The following is a 13,986-nucleotide window of genomic DNA, read 5'->3' on the forward strand; positions in this document are numbered from 1 at the left end:
TCATATTTAAATTAATCACAGACTGTGCCCTCTGACCTTTCAGAAAGGTTTCAGTATAGCTTCTGACCTTTTCTCTTATTTAGATAGGCGAAGCAGATATCAAAGGCATTAAAACAACCCTTACCTATAATTGCCCGCTAGTCGAAATTGCCCCCCTGTACTTACAACTAATCGCCATCACTTCATTAATTTATGTTTTGTATGATAGTCTATAAACCCTTTAAATAAAAAAAACCGGCCAAGAGCGTGTCGGGCCACGCTCAGTGTAGGGTTCCGTAGTTTTCCGTATTTTTCTCAAAAACTACTGAACCTATCAAGTTCAAAACAATTTTCCTAGAAAGTATTCATAAAGTTCTACTTTTGTGATTTTTTTCATATTTTTTAAACATATGGTTCAAAAGTTAGAGGGGGGACGCACTTTTTTTCCTTTAGGAGCGATTATTTCCGAAACTATTAATATTATCAAAAAACGATATTAGTAAACCCTTATTCATTTTTTAATACCTATCCAACGATATATCACACGTTGGGGTTGGAATGAAAAAAAATATCAGCCCCCACTTTACATGTAGGGGGGGTGCCCTAACGAAACATTTTTTTCCACTTTTTATTTTTGCACTTTGTTGGCGTGATTGATATACATATTGGTACCAAATTTCAGCTTTCTAGTGCTAACAGTTACTGAGATTATCCGCGGACGGACGGACGGACGGACGGACAGACAGACATGGCGAAACTATAAGGGTTCCTAGTTGACTACGGAACCCTAAAAATGTACATAAACTATGTACTTATTTTCTACAAAAGACTATTTGACTGACTATATATACCTACGAAAACTTGTTGCGTTTAATGCAAGTGAAACTCAAATCCTTCATATGAAAGAGAATTTAATGTTAAGTATGTAGGTAATTCTAAAAGTTCTACACCTTAACGTTTTCGTGAAAGAGGCCCAGAGGTTCTCAAACTTCTCTTTGACGCGGTCTCTTGGGTCTCATAGCCTACAGTTTTACCTCCCTGTTTCGTGCTCAAAATGTGCTTACTTATGCATGAATTGTAAATTCTAAGAACGAATTTTCAAAGAAAATAATTTTAACTTGTACTAAAGACTACAAATACGTAGTTAAGGGTTTGTGTTAAAAATTATCCAAAAGTAAAAATGTTACTAATATTATAATTATAACACAACAATTATATTGAAAATATAAAGTAGACATGAATTTTTAACTATATTTTTTAAATAGGTATACATTTTCCCCAACTTACATGTCATATACACAGTTCTGCTTACTACAAAGCATGTTCGATGCGCGATCTTGCTTAGAGGCATCATTTTACCACTAATTTTCACTTCACGCAATCACTCTCACTTATAAGAGTTCACTACAAACTGTGTCTCACTTATATGATGTCATTAATAGCACTTGTAACGCGATTTTCTCATGATATCGTCTATTTCAATCACAGAACACAATAGACAATCAAAGTTATGTTTTTTATAAACATAAATAATGAAATACCTAATATTTATATGGAATTGATTGCTGCTTCTTAAGCGGTACTCAGCTGTGATGTGAACCTATTACTACGAAGATAACAACTGATATGTAGTACGTAGACATCTTATCATTAAGGCACTGGTCTCACCAAACGAGAGTAAGCGATGAGCTATTGGCGACAGAATCGATAAAAAGATAGTGTAAACCCGTGTGGCGTGTAAATAAAAGATAGAGCGGGCGATTTATAACTCATTAGGGTACCCCCATCCCACCCCCTACATGTAAAGTGGGGACAGATTTTTTTTTTCATTCCAACCCCAACGTCTGATATATTGTAGGATAGGTATGAATAAGGGTTTACTAAAATCGTTTTTTGATAATATTAATATTTTCGGAAATATTCGCTCCTAAAGGAAAATAGTGTGCCCCCTCTAACTTTTGAACCATATGAAAAAATATGAAAAAATCACAAAAGTAGAACTTTATAAAGACTTTCTAGGAAAATTGTTTTGAACTTGATAGGTTCTGTAGTTTTTGAGAAAAATACGGAAAATTACGGAACCTTACACTGAGCGTGGCCCGACACGCTCTTGGCCGGTTTTATTATTTACATGGGAGCAACTATCTTTTGTTCGTTTCTATCGCCCATAGCTCATCGCTTACCTACTCGCTTTTGGTGTGACCAGTGCCTTACTAACATTTCGCCCTGCCTGTGAACTAGTATCTATAATAAGTTGAGACAGATATCTATGATAACTATATTAATCAATGATCCATCTTATATTGGTTTTTCTTTGACTTTGTGAATGAGTTTTGATAAACTGAGAGTATAACCCCGGATGAGAAATTACGGTTAAACTCTCTTAGATTGTAAGGTACTGCCGTCGCTATTTCTGAAGAATTAATGTTGATAGTCGCGTGGTTGGACTTTGTAGTAAAGTAGTATCACGTGTTAGGTTAGGAAGATAAGAAATCGATGCTACAAATTATATTATAATATCAAGAATATCGACCTCTCTACTTGATATATATATTTTTTAATAAAAATTTTAAATTAGGTAACTAAACTATTTTACTAGTATTAGTCTTATTACACCATGAATTATTTATTAATATGTTTTTTTTATCTTCATTTTCAATAATAATTATTAAAATGGAGACATGATATTTCTATAGATCCATTGACTCCATCGTGCGCTGGGTGCCGTGTGTCGCAAACGCTTTAATTTGTCAGTCTTTCTTCTTAAATCGACGAACTGTTGTGCTGAACTTCATAAATTGCCACTTTAATAAGTAAGGCTTTTTCTTAAAACGGTTAACTTGCTCACAACTTCAAGATTGCCTACATCTCTACCTATCTACTCTTGCAAATAAGAGCGTTGGAAACAGCATCTCTCTAAACAGCTGTCTAAGAGTAATTCCAAACAGGGCTCCTTTCTCTATCACTTTTGTTTTTCAATTTTGGTAGAAATCCACAAATCTGGCCTATACAAATAAAATTACCATAATTTTCTCAATATCTAACCCAAGATACTTTACATTTTCGTTCCTTCCTAAATGCCTAACCGTTTCTCAGAGACAGTAACGCAGAAAGTAACAATCCTAGCCGTGTTTTCGGACAGCAAGGGCGCACAGGGCGGCCGACGACGTACGACTGAACTGAGTCCGGCGCTATATTTATCTGACCCGACTGAAATATGTCGCGTAGCTAGGGATGCGCGAGGAAGTACATACTTTTATTTATTTTTGGTTACACATATACTCATGGGATGTATTATTTGTGTCATTTCCCCTCAGACATCCGTATAAAATTAAGATTTTGAGATGTAGTCAAATAAAAAAATATCACAATAAAAAAGCTGTTTTATAATTATGTCTGAAGTATATCGCGCAAGGAAGTTTTGCTTTTATAATTTTTCGTGGCATATATTTTGAAGATACTGTTCTGGGATATTTTCTCTGTAATTTTCCCTCCGAGATCTGTCTAAAAAAATTTGAAAAAATAGTTTTAATTAAAAATCCAATAAAATAAATTGAACTAACTTGTAATTTCAAGAAAATTTCATGTAGGAAGTAGGAACGCATAGGTAGATTATAGGTAGATTGAGGTGTGCATTTGTATTGTATTATAGATTAGATACCAAATTTATGACCTAATTTAGTACACAGTACTCGTACTACTCGTAGTATAGATTCTCAATTATATGATTTGTGAGTAAATTCTTTTATTCAGTTTCAGATAAGAAAAATATATTCGGACTTAAATTTTTACAGTAGGTACCTAAGGCAACAATTTAAATGGTCAAAAAGTAAATTTGGAACACTCCTATCTTATTTTTTGTCGGAACACCGTCAATAACTTTTTAAACAATTTATGAACTCATAAAACACTAATCAATGTGTAAACAAGCCTCTGAAGGCTATTAGGTACACAGTAGACGTATGACACAATCATCATTATAATCGAGGATGAGGATAGTCATAGTCATTTGATGAAGTAAGGTTAAAATTCTATGACAGCGCGACTATGTCATTGTCCATGGTTGCATAAATGCTCTCTTTTTCCTCTGCATTAAATTAACTTCTCTCAAAGCAATCCACAAAACGCTGCAATGATAAAATATAAACATCAGGACAAATAATATATTTTGTGTTACGAATGCTTCATATTAGTATAGGTAACGTAGGTACCTATCGTATATACCTCCCACCTCCCACGCAAGTCTCAGCTCCCTTAGAGATTCCACCTACGCGATCAAATTTAATCAAGTTTGCTAAGTCCCAAGTAAAGTTTCATATGAAAGAAAACAAGGGCTTAGGGTAGACCGGGGACAATAGAAACACGTTACGGTTGAAACAAGTCAAATTTCTCGAAAACTACAATACCTACGTGGAATACGCAATACTCACGATACGAGGTCGACCATTTTGCAAGTTTGAACCAATAACGATCGGGCACGCGAGTGACGTGGCAGTGACAGGGAGCCGATGAAAATTTTCGAACAAAAAAGTAACTATTAGTGCTTTCGTATATTTTTGTCTAATTTTGTGTACCCGTGTAGTATGAAAATTTTAATTCGCTAAGTGATATGAGTGTGGATTCTATAATATTTTAAGTGCCATGAAACGGTGATGGAGTGTCATTAATTGGTAAATAATTAACTTTGAAATCAAACATGTGTTGTGGGGACAATAGGAACAACGTTCTTGTGGACGAATGAAACGTTTCAAACGTCCCTGTGTTTTAATCGTCCCCACAAGTAACCAACTATCAATGCAATGGGGTTCTGTTTTTTGTAAGTATAACAGCGTGCAAATTCCACGAATGAAAGTAGCAATATCTACGTTTGACTATGGCCTGAAAACAGAAGAATGTAACCAACAGATCTTCAAAAATGTCTACATACACTGCACACCATTGTTCTACGGACTGGTTATGACTGAAACAAGGTTATAATTGAAACACCCACTTTTGTATGAAACACATTTATATTTTTTATGACTATTCCATAGAATTATATCTTACTGTTTCATATTAACCAAAATATTAAATTTATATATAAGAAGTTACCCAAACAAAGAAGATTAAAAGTCAAGTATTTATTTTTTTACATACGTTTCTTATGTCAAGATATTGAAAGAATCTTCAGGCGCTGATATTTATTGTATAGTTTCTTCTACAAAAGTGATCTTTTGGTGGTCTGTTTTTCTAACATGGTAGTCATTAATAAGGATATGAATAAAAACATTTCTTTATTTTTCCCAAATTTATAAGGGGTGTTTCAAATGACCTCGCATAGTGTTTCAATTGACAACCATGTGGGGTCAATTCAACCACTCTCCCGCTTCCTCTTTAATTTCATAATACAAGATAACCATGGGCAACATACCTTTAAAACTAATTTTGTTTAGAAGCCAAATAAATTTCCTTTTTAAAAATAACTTTCTTATCTTCCTAACTATTCAAATTAAAATTCTACAAGCGATTAAGTATAAATTGTTTCAGTTGTCCCCGGTCTACCCTACGTTACGTATTTCAAGTTAATAATTATATACCTACCTAGCCTAGTATGCCACTTAATTGTTCATTTAAACATACAAATAAAGTATATAATGCAAACATTTATTTTACTTAGCCTCCATCCATAACTTTAGAAGTCGTTAAGTTACCTGACCTGACCATTCTTCTGCGTACAACCATAGGTACTTTCAACTGCATGTATCTCTTTTTAGAGATCAAACTAAAAATAAATTTTCAGTATCACCTAACAGGTCATAAACTACTTGTAAGTATGCTTTTTGTCAAAATCCGTTCAGCCGTTTACACGTGATCGACATGATTTATGGAAAAAAAATCTTCATATTGCAATGGCCCTCTCTAACACAAAAAGTTTGAGAAACTTTGCTCTAAAGTGAAACACATAAATAGTTATTTGTTATACAAGGGGGCAAAGTTGTATTTTAACGCAGAGTGTGGAATTGAAAAACGAGCAAGTGAAAGGATTCTATAGTTGAACCACGAGCGAAGCGAGTGGTTCGAGAATAGAATCCTGAACTTGCGAGTTTTTTAACACACGAGAAGTAAAATACATTTGCACCCGAGTGTAACACAAAACTTTTCCCCTCACTATAGCGAGGAAACTACAACGCAAAAAAATGCATTTATCACTGCTTCCAGTAGTTCCACAGGTGGTATCAGAATCAGAATCAGAATCAGAATATTTATTGGTAAAAACAATTTTACATGTCAACATCTTAGAACAAGGTAGATATTATTAAATATTTACACATTATATAAGTAATTATTATGTATCAGAAGGTACAGTGATTTTATTATTATTATTTTATACCTACTTATGTGGATCAATGAATCATCTTTATTACTAGATTCACCTAAAGGGTAAATCATCTTTATTACTAGATTCACCTACTTTTATCAATTTTACATCAGTTAATTTGACTTTAACTCAAGGTCAAATTATTTTACCCACTAGTGGATAAAATGCGTTTTTACCCGCTGGTATTAAAGGACAAAACACGTGTTTCCGAGCTAGTGAGGGGAAAATAGTAAAAATTATATGAGGTCGCTAGTTTCTTCGAACTGTCACATTTTTGGCGAATTATTGAAACAGTTAAGTTCTACATTTTAATTTAGAATAGAAACAGTGACTTCTAACGTGGCACAGTATTTCATTTCTACCATTTCATGTTACACGTTCATCGGTTGACTCTACGCATCAATATGTCGATCAATAAGCGAGTCATGCGTATAAATATCCCCACGTGTATAAATAACTTCCACACTATTCTTAGATTTGATTTTAGGCCGCGCGCGTAGACAAGTAGCCAATAGTTCACGCTCCGTATCTATTTCTCACTCTTTCATATTAGTGAGACAGAGATAACTAGAACGTTACAGGAAGCTTCTTAGATTGACCAGTTTAAGACGTTAAACTTTCTTGAGACATATTTAAATATATACGGGTATACTCGGAGTCTAATATATCCATACTAATATTATAAATGGGAAAGTGTGTGTGTGTCTGTTTGTTTGTCCGTCTTTCACGGTAAAACAGAGCGACGAATTGACGTGATTTTTTAAGTGGAGATAGTTGAAGGGATGGACATAGGCTACTTTTTGTCTCTTTCTAACGCGAGCGAAGAGGCGGGCAAAAGCTAGTATTTAAATAATTGATTGGCCACTTGTCTACGCCTGCTTAATAACCCAGATGTACAATCAACGTCAAAGATTTATTTACACGTCATCGTCATATTGTATAGATGTTTTTTTTTATATCAAGAGTAAATAGGTATCTCATAGGTAAGCGTGCTCCACCGTAGACCGCATCATCACTTACCATCAGGTGTGATCGTGGTCAAACGTCTACCTATCCATACAAAAAAAAATACATCTATAGTAACTTACTCCCTTTGTAATAAAGTGCAAAATATAAACATTACTTTGGCCTCAAACATATTTAGTTAGACAATGCCAATATTGGGCATCCCTTATTGCTAGAAATTGCCAGTGAAATTTTAACCTACATCACAGATTAACTTTACAACGCTACAACGCTAAAAGAACGCCGAGAGCGTGGAGACCTCATTGAAACATTCAAGATTTTAACGGGGCACTATGACATAGACCAGTTTCAAGACCTGTACAAGCGCAATAATAACACCAGTACAAACTAATATCTGAACTGTCTAAAAACAACCCTCGCAAACATTTTCTCAGCAACAGAGTGGTCAAAACAAACAAACTACCAGAGGACATGATCTCAGCACGGAATGTTAACCAGTTTAAGAACCGACTAGATAACTACTTAACAAATTTAAAGAACACATCTTAAGAAAGAATTGTTGGATACAGGCGACTATCAGTTGTTATAAGTGCCTGCCTGATTAATAAATAATATGCAAATGCTTTTCTTAATAAGTACTTTGTAGTCCCTTATGAGGTATTTTAACAAGTTCACTGTCCACTAGAGTTAAGGCAAGTCTTATTAAAGAGTGATTAAATGACACATCCATTCACTTTTTATATACAAAAATTAGAATGAATATTCCTAATTATGACAATTCTACTATCAGTATATGGGCAGCAGGCCTTTGTCTATTTACAGATAACAGGTACTATTCGTTACATAAGAAACACCTTAACCCATTGACCTCATTGCTTCTCAAGGTAACATTCAAGAAAAACAACCAAAATTATTCAAGAACTTTATTTTACATTTCAATATTTCCGCTTATCATCCCTGCTGTCCCTGCTCGACTTGGATCTCTCGTAATCATCATATTTCCTGGAACCACTCCCTCGACTCCGTTTGTCATCCGATCTTCGCTCTCTAGAGCGTTCAATCTCTCTATCTCTTGAGCGAGACTTATGCCTCTTGCTTGAATATTCCCGCTTCCTGTCATATGGGGACCGAGACCTTCGCTCCCTCTTAGATTTATGGTTACTATGATATTTACTAAATAATGGTGGTGTCTTAGGTGACTTGTCTTTCTTAGAATCACGTTTTGTGTCCTTAGATGTGGACGCAGTTGGGGATTCAGCCTTCTTTCCTTCAGCATTTGCTTCCCGCTCTTTCTGAGCCTGTGCGTGTTTGTTAGCTTGGTAGACTCTTCGTAGCAAGTCAACTTTCTTTTCCAATTCTTCCGAGTTCACTTTAGGTCTCTTATAGAGTTGCAGTATCCTTGTACAGATGTCACGGATGTCCTCTTCTGTTACTTTAAAGAGTAAGAACCAGTGTGGATTATTTGGTAGAGGCAAACCAATTTTCCTAGCCGTCAAGTAAATGCAAGCACAAGCTATAGTTTCCGGAGGGAACCTCATAAATACATCGGTCCGCAAAGCATCATTCATGTAATTCCAAGCCATCTGCATGAGCTGGCGATTCTTCTCATACTGCAGCAGCTGTAGGTACACCACAATCAGCTTGTGCGGATGTTTAATGTGGACACAAAAGCCTAGCTCCTTAAGTATTCTCCGCTCAGCTTTTATCACTTGGTTCTTCAATTCTATGTAGTTCTGGTCAACTATTAATGGAGATATCGTCTTCTGGGCCCTCACTTGCTTGATATGATGGAAAACATTGATCACATCTCGTATTCTACAAGGTTTTTCTTCGACTTTTGAGGCTAAGTAAATGCTACCCATTGCCATAGTTTCCATGGGGTATCTGACGAAGGATTTCGAGTAGTAAAACCTCTGAAGGTAGATCTGACCCGTAGCCATGGCGACTTGGGGCATTTTGAGCAAGATTCCGGCTGTCTGGATGAGTTCGCAGCCCAGGATACGGAGATCAGTTTCAGTTTCGATGTCTAGGCCGTCTGCCTGTGATGGCGTCTCTTTAAACACGGCTTCGGGCAGCAGGCAGTTGTACAACGTAAGAATAATCTTCCCATAGTTCTTCTGGGGCTTCGCAGCTGTGGAACTGCTGGTTTTACTTTGCGTTTGCACAGCAGACATGTTGCCAAAATACGACACCGCGTTCTACTTAATTCTTGCGAAATCACATATAAAACGAGCACCTATTGAGGCACTAACTGTTTTTACATCATTTTGATAGATTTGTGTTCACTTTTATTTGTTAATTTAATTAAAAACTACCAATATCAGTGAGAAAACGCGCTTGTAACCAGACTGACAGGAACCAAGATGGCGCCACAAAACAGGACAAACGTCAAACGGGAACTTGTAAACAAGTTCCTGGAATGCATTTTAGGGATTTACAAAAAATCTAAGCGAAAACAACTTACCCTGAGCCATTGTGATTCTTGGAAACTATTAAGCGGCCGTCGTAATGAGGTAATTACACTTTTAACTATTAATGGGCGGATTAGAAAGGACATACATGACTCAATCAATACATTTTAGTGTTGTCATAACACCAAACCTCAATATCGACATTTTTATCGCCTACAAATTCTTCACGTCAGACTTTTACTATTCATGTCAAAATATTCAAATTAAATGATGTATTTTAAAAGACCATATCGAGAATGTTAATGATGATTTTCGGTGATAACTTGCATCAGTAGAAAGGAAAGAAACACATGGATTATTAATATGTGTAAACGTATAACGTGTATATGCAGATAGATAGGTATATTAGGTATCTATTTCATAATAGTTTTGAGATTGGTATTGGTACTTTTCCGACTCATGTAGTTGACCGTGAAAATTATATTCTTTGTTATTGACGCTTATCGGAGACAGAATGCACACGCGAATTAAATTAAAATTCCATCATTTTCAACATCTCAAAAATTACGTGTACGCTAGAAGACACAGATAATCTGATATGCATGAAATATTTCAAAAATATCTTAACGCAAGACATTCGATAATCGATACTTTAATGTCCTTGTGCACATCACTAAACATAATCGGTCGCGTTCACAAAATATAAAATGTCGATGAAAACATTTTCAAATCAAAAATACCAATCGCATTTACAAGAGCTACAATAAACTTATTTGTTTTTATTATTTAATAAGATAAAATATGTAACGAGGTGTTTGACCATATTTATTATGAAATCTGAACGCATCTCATTCCGGAAACAGCAGCGGAAGTTGATTGAACTTGGCGGCATTCACAGAATGTAATCAATAATGTATGTCTTTTGTAGTTACGAATAAATCATTGAACAGCCGCAAAATAGATCCTGAATCTTTGCCAGATGCAACAGCATCCAACACTGTTAATGGCTTTCTACGGCACCATGTAAAAATCATAAGATTGAATACAAACATAAATATATTTGAAAAATATATACTCACATCCTGGATCCGTACATTTTTGTACAAAGGAGTCCAAAAAATCGTGGCCCTCCCCCGCCTCAAAACAGCATTTCACAAACGACATTGTTTAATCACTGTTCTATTTTAATAATTGAAAGTTTTTGCTCCTACGGATTTCACGAACCATAAATAGTAACTTATTAAAAAGGCAACGTGAAAAATATTATATGGAAAATATCGTTAACATTAACTAATACTTAACGTTTATTATTGCCGATTTTTCAATTAAATAAACTTTAAAAACAATGTATTTATTTAATTATCAACTATCACAGATGTTTTAACACTAACACACTTTTCATGAATTAAACTTGTCGTATAACCATTTAGAGAAATGTTTGTACAGTTTGAAATCGTATGTTTTATTCTATTTTGTACATAAATTAAATAAAACTATTTGTTCCTGTGTAAATTGGGTCACATTTCGGAAACAGATATTTTTACGCAAAAATGTCACTGCGGTCATAATAATTTTAAACCGACTAAATTCAATTTACTCTGTTATAATGACCATGCAACCGATCTTGTGGCCTACTGAAGTTTGTAGGGTTATGCGCCATTCCGTGGCTTCATAGCTTTGTAACATCTTCAAAAGTACTGCTACTCGACGCTAGATGTCCCTATGATGTCCCACTCACGAACTTTTGTCGCAAGTGAAAATAGATGGCAGCACATGCTAGTAATAGTAGTAATGCAATGCATAGTCTCTCTTTATTTTCCTTTATAATTTTTTAGGGTTCCGTACCTAATAGGTACAATGTACAATAGGAACCTTTATTTTATTTTTGCATTAATCTTAAGAAGGGTTTAACTTATAAGTAATTTTCTCTATGTCATGGCATAGAGGAATAAGTAAGGGAAGAGTTGTAACTCCATACATCAGTAAATGCGAGTTATTTGTAGTGACATCTATCGTCATTCACTCGTTAATCACGCGCCAACTAGCGTAAATTATCAGTACTGCTACTCGACACTAGGTGCCGACAGTGTTGCGTTTGCCAAAAATGTAATATTAAAACAGTTTACACCTTATATTATAAGCTGAAGTAATTGAAAGCAAAGTACTGATTAATACTATTGTAATATTAGCTAAAAATTGTTGAGCAATAGACTTTTTGTTCGTCGTGACGTCTATTGACAAGTAGCAGTACTGATAATTTACGCTAGTTGCCGCGTGATTGACGAGTGAATGACGATAGATGTCACTACAAATAACTCGCATGATGTATGGAGTTACAACTCTTCCCTTACTTATTTCCTCTATGGTCATGGCAAAGTCCTTGGCAAGTCCATGGTTTGTCAGTCTGACCAAATATTGGCCCCATGATCTTTAATGATTCATACACGATAATATTGGTACTGGACGAAGAAATAAATCAAATATTTTCGGAAACCAACGCTTGAAAAGTAAAGAAAGTGCTATTTGAGAAAGTTAGAGCCGTAGCTTTTCTCAAAAAGTATGAAAACTGGTGAAGCATAGCTCGATAGGGTTTTTTTCCGGTTTTTAATGTTATTTGCTTTATGGTTGACTGGTAGAGAATGCATTAAGACATTAAGTCCACCCACCATTTGTTCTTTTTAACCGACTTCAAAAAAAGGAGGAGGTTCTCAATTCGACTGAATGTTTTTTTTTTGTATGTTACTCGCCTGTGTGGTGACGGGTTAAGAATTTCACCACCCCCCTTTCTTCCCGTGGGTGTCGTAGAAGGCGACTGTGGGATATGGGTTAAATTGTGGCGTAGGCGAGAGGCTGGCAACCTATCACTGCAATGTCACAGTTTCATTTTCTTTCAACCCCTTACTTGCCAAGAGTGGCACTGAAGCTTTAGTAGTTTCATGTGCTCTGCCTACCCCTTTATGGGATACAGGCGTGATTGTATGTATGTATGTATGTATGTTAATCGATATCTCCGAGAATCATGGACCGATTTTCAAAATTTTTTTTCTATCGATCAGGTATGACCCCGAGATGGTCCCATTGGCATTGGCACCAAGTCGGGGTCTGATGATGGGATCTTGGAGAAATCGGGGGAACTCTTCAAATGTTATAGGCACATGTAATGTTTTTAGTGTATTTTTCAAAGGTACACCAGTATTTACGCCTGATGGTAATAATTTTATGTGGCTGAGCTGATGATGGAAGGTCAACTCCTCAATGGTTAGGAGTTAAAGGATAATTATTTCACTACTGTACATATATTCAGACTGATACATATAATATCAATAGGAACCACTAAAAATCAACAAATAAATAAACTTTTTAACAAAAAATAAAACCGCCTTCAAAAATAAGCGCGTTACAAAATACGGAGAAACTAAAAAGCAAAAAATAATAAACCTTTGAATTCAGATTTCTTATCGGATTGCAATAATCTAAACATCCAAATTATAAACAAATCAATTATTTTTGGAGTCGGGGCCAGCCTACGTGTTTGGGTGGGGCAAACAGGAAATAGCAAGGCGACGAACAGGTCTGGTACCGACTACAAAAATAATTGATTTGTTTATAATTTGGATGTTTAGATTATTGCAATCCGATAAGAAATCTGAATTCAAAGGTTTATTATTTTTTGCTTTTTAGTTTCTCCGTATTTTGTAACGCGCTTATTTTTGAAGGCGGTTTTATTTTTTTTTCACCACACCAACTGGTAAAGGATTTCTTTGCTATTCGAAAACAGATAGCAAAATTGCATTTTATCCACAAGGGGGCAAAGTAATTTCATACGAATTTTAACTCGATGTCTTAATCTGGCTGCTAGATTTTACCTATAAATGATGATTTTGAATCATAAATATTGAATAAATTGATAGATTTCATTTATTTTGATGTTTTATAGTCAGTATTTTGTTCGTGTTGGTGTGGTGAAAAATTTTGTGTTTCACTCTGTGGCAAAGTTTGTTTAACCTTCGTGCCTTGATACCCTCGCAACGCTACGCTACGCTCGCGGTTCAATTTTGGAATCTTTCGCTTGCTCGGGTATCAGTATTGACACGTGCGGTTAAACAACTACTTTGCCCCCTTGTAAAACAAATAACTATTAACTGTCCAATACAGTTAAAATAAATAAATACAACCAGTAGTTAGTACCTTTTCTCGTATCGACCCGTGACCTCAGTACTTACCTACAAAAACTGAGGTCCTACAAAGTACAAAATACCTCAAGTGCACTAT

General features: G+C 35.3%; 2 protein-coding genes across 4 annotated transcripts in view; both read right to left on the reverse strand.

Moving 5' to 3' along the window:
- The window catches only part of LOC125237791 (protein EFR3 homolog cmp44E), a 42,589-nt gene extending 31,696 nt beyond the window's left edge, over positions 1 to 10,893 (reverse strand). Inside the window, exon 1 of one of the 3 annotated variants that reach the window (XM_048144976.1) lies at positions 10,794 to 10,893. In XM_048144976.1, the coding sequence (XP_048000933.1) occupies positions 10,794 to 10,878 (85 nt within the window). In that variant the 5' untranslated portion in view covers positions 10,879 to 10,893. Of the gene's footprint in view, positions 1 to 1,266; positions 1,466 to 9,767; positions 9,898 to 10,793 lie in introns of those variants that run through there. The other 2 variants (XM_048144978.1, XM_048144977.1) reach the window with 2 other exon arrangements.
- LOC125237792 (cyclin-L1) lies at positions 8,213 to 9,688 on the reverse strand. Its single transcript, XM_048144979.1, has one exon. It carries the CDS (start codon positions 9,475 to 9,477, stop codon positions 8,239 to 8,241), a length of 1,239 nt encoding a protein of 412 aa, XP_048000936.1. The 5' UTR covers positions 9,478 to 9,688; the 3' UTR covers positions 8,213 to 8,238.
- Positions 10,894 to 13,986: the final 3,093 nt, after the last annotated feature.

Source organism: Leguminivora glycinivorella, chromosome 22, assembly GCF_023078275.1.
Source record: "Leguminivora glycinivorella isolate SPB_JAAS2020 chromosome 22, LegGlyc_1.1, whole genome shotgun sequence".
NCBI classification, from domain to species: Eukaryota; Metazoa; Arthropoda; class Insecta; order Lepidoptera; family Tortricidae; genus Leguminivora; species Leguminivora glycinivorella.

What these genes read in the sequence shown, in the direction of transcription:
- LOC125237792 (XM_048144979.1), bottom strand. Translation starts at nt 9,477, where the DNA reads ATGTCTGCTGTGCAAACGCAAAGTAAAACCAGCAGTTCCACAGCTGCG.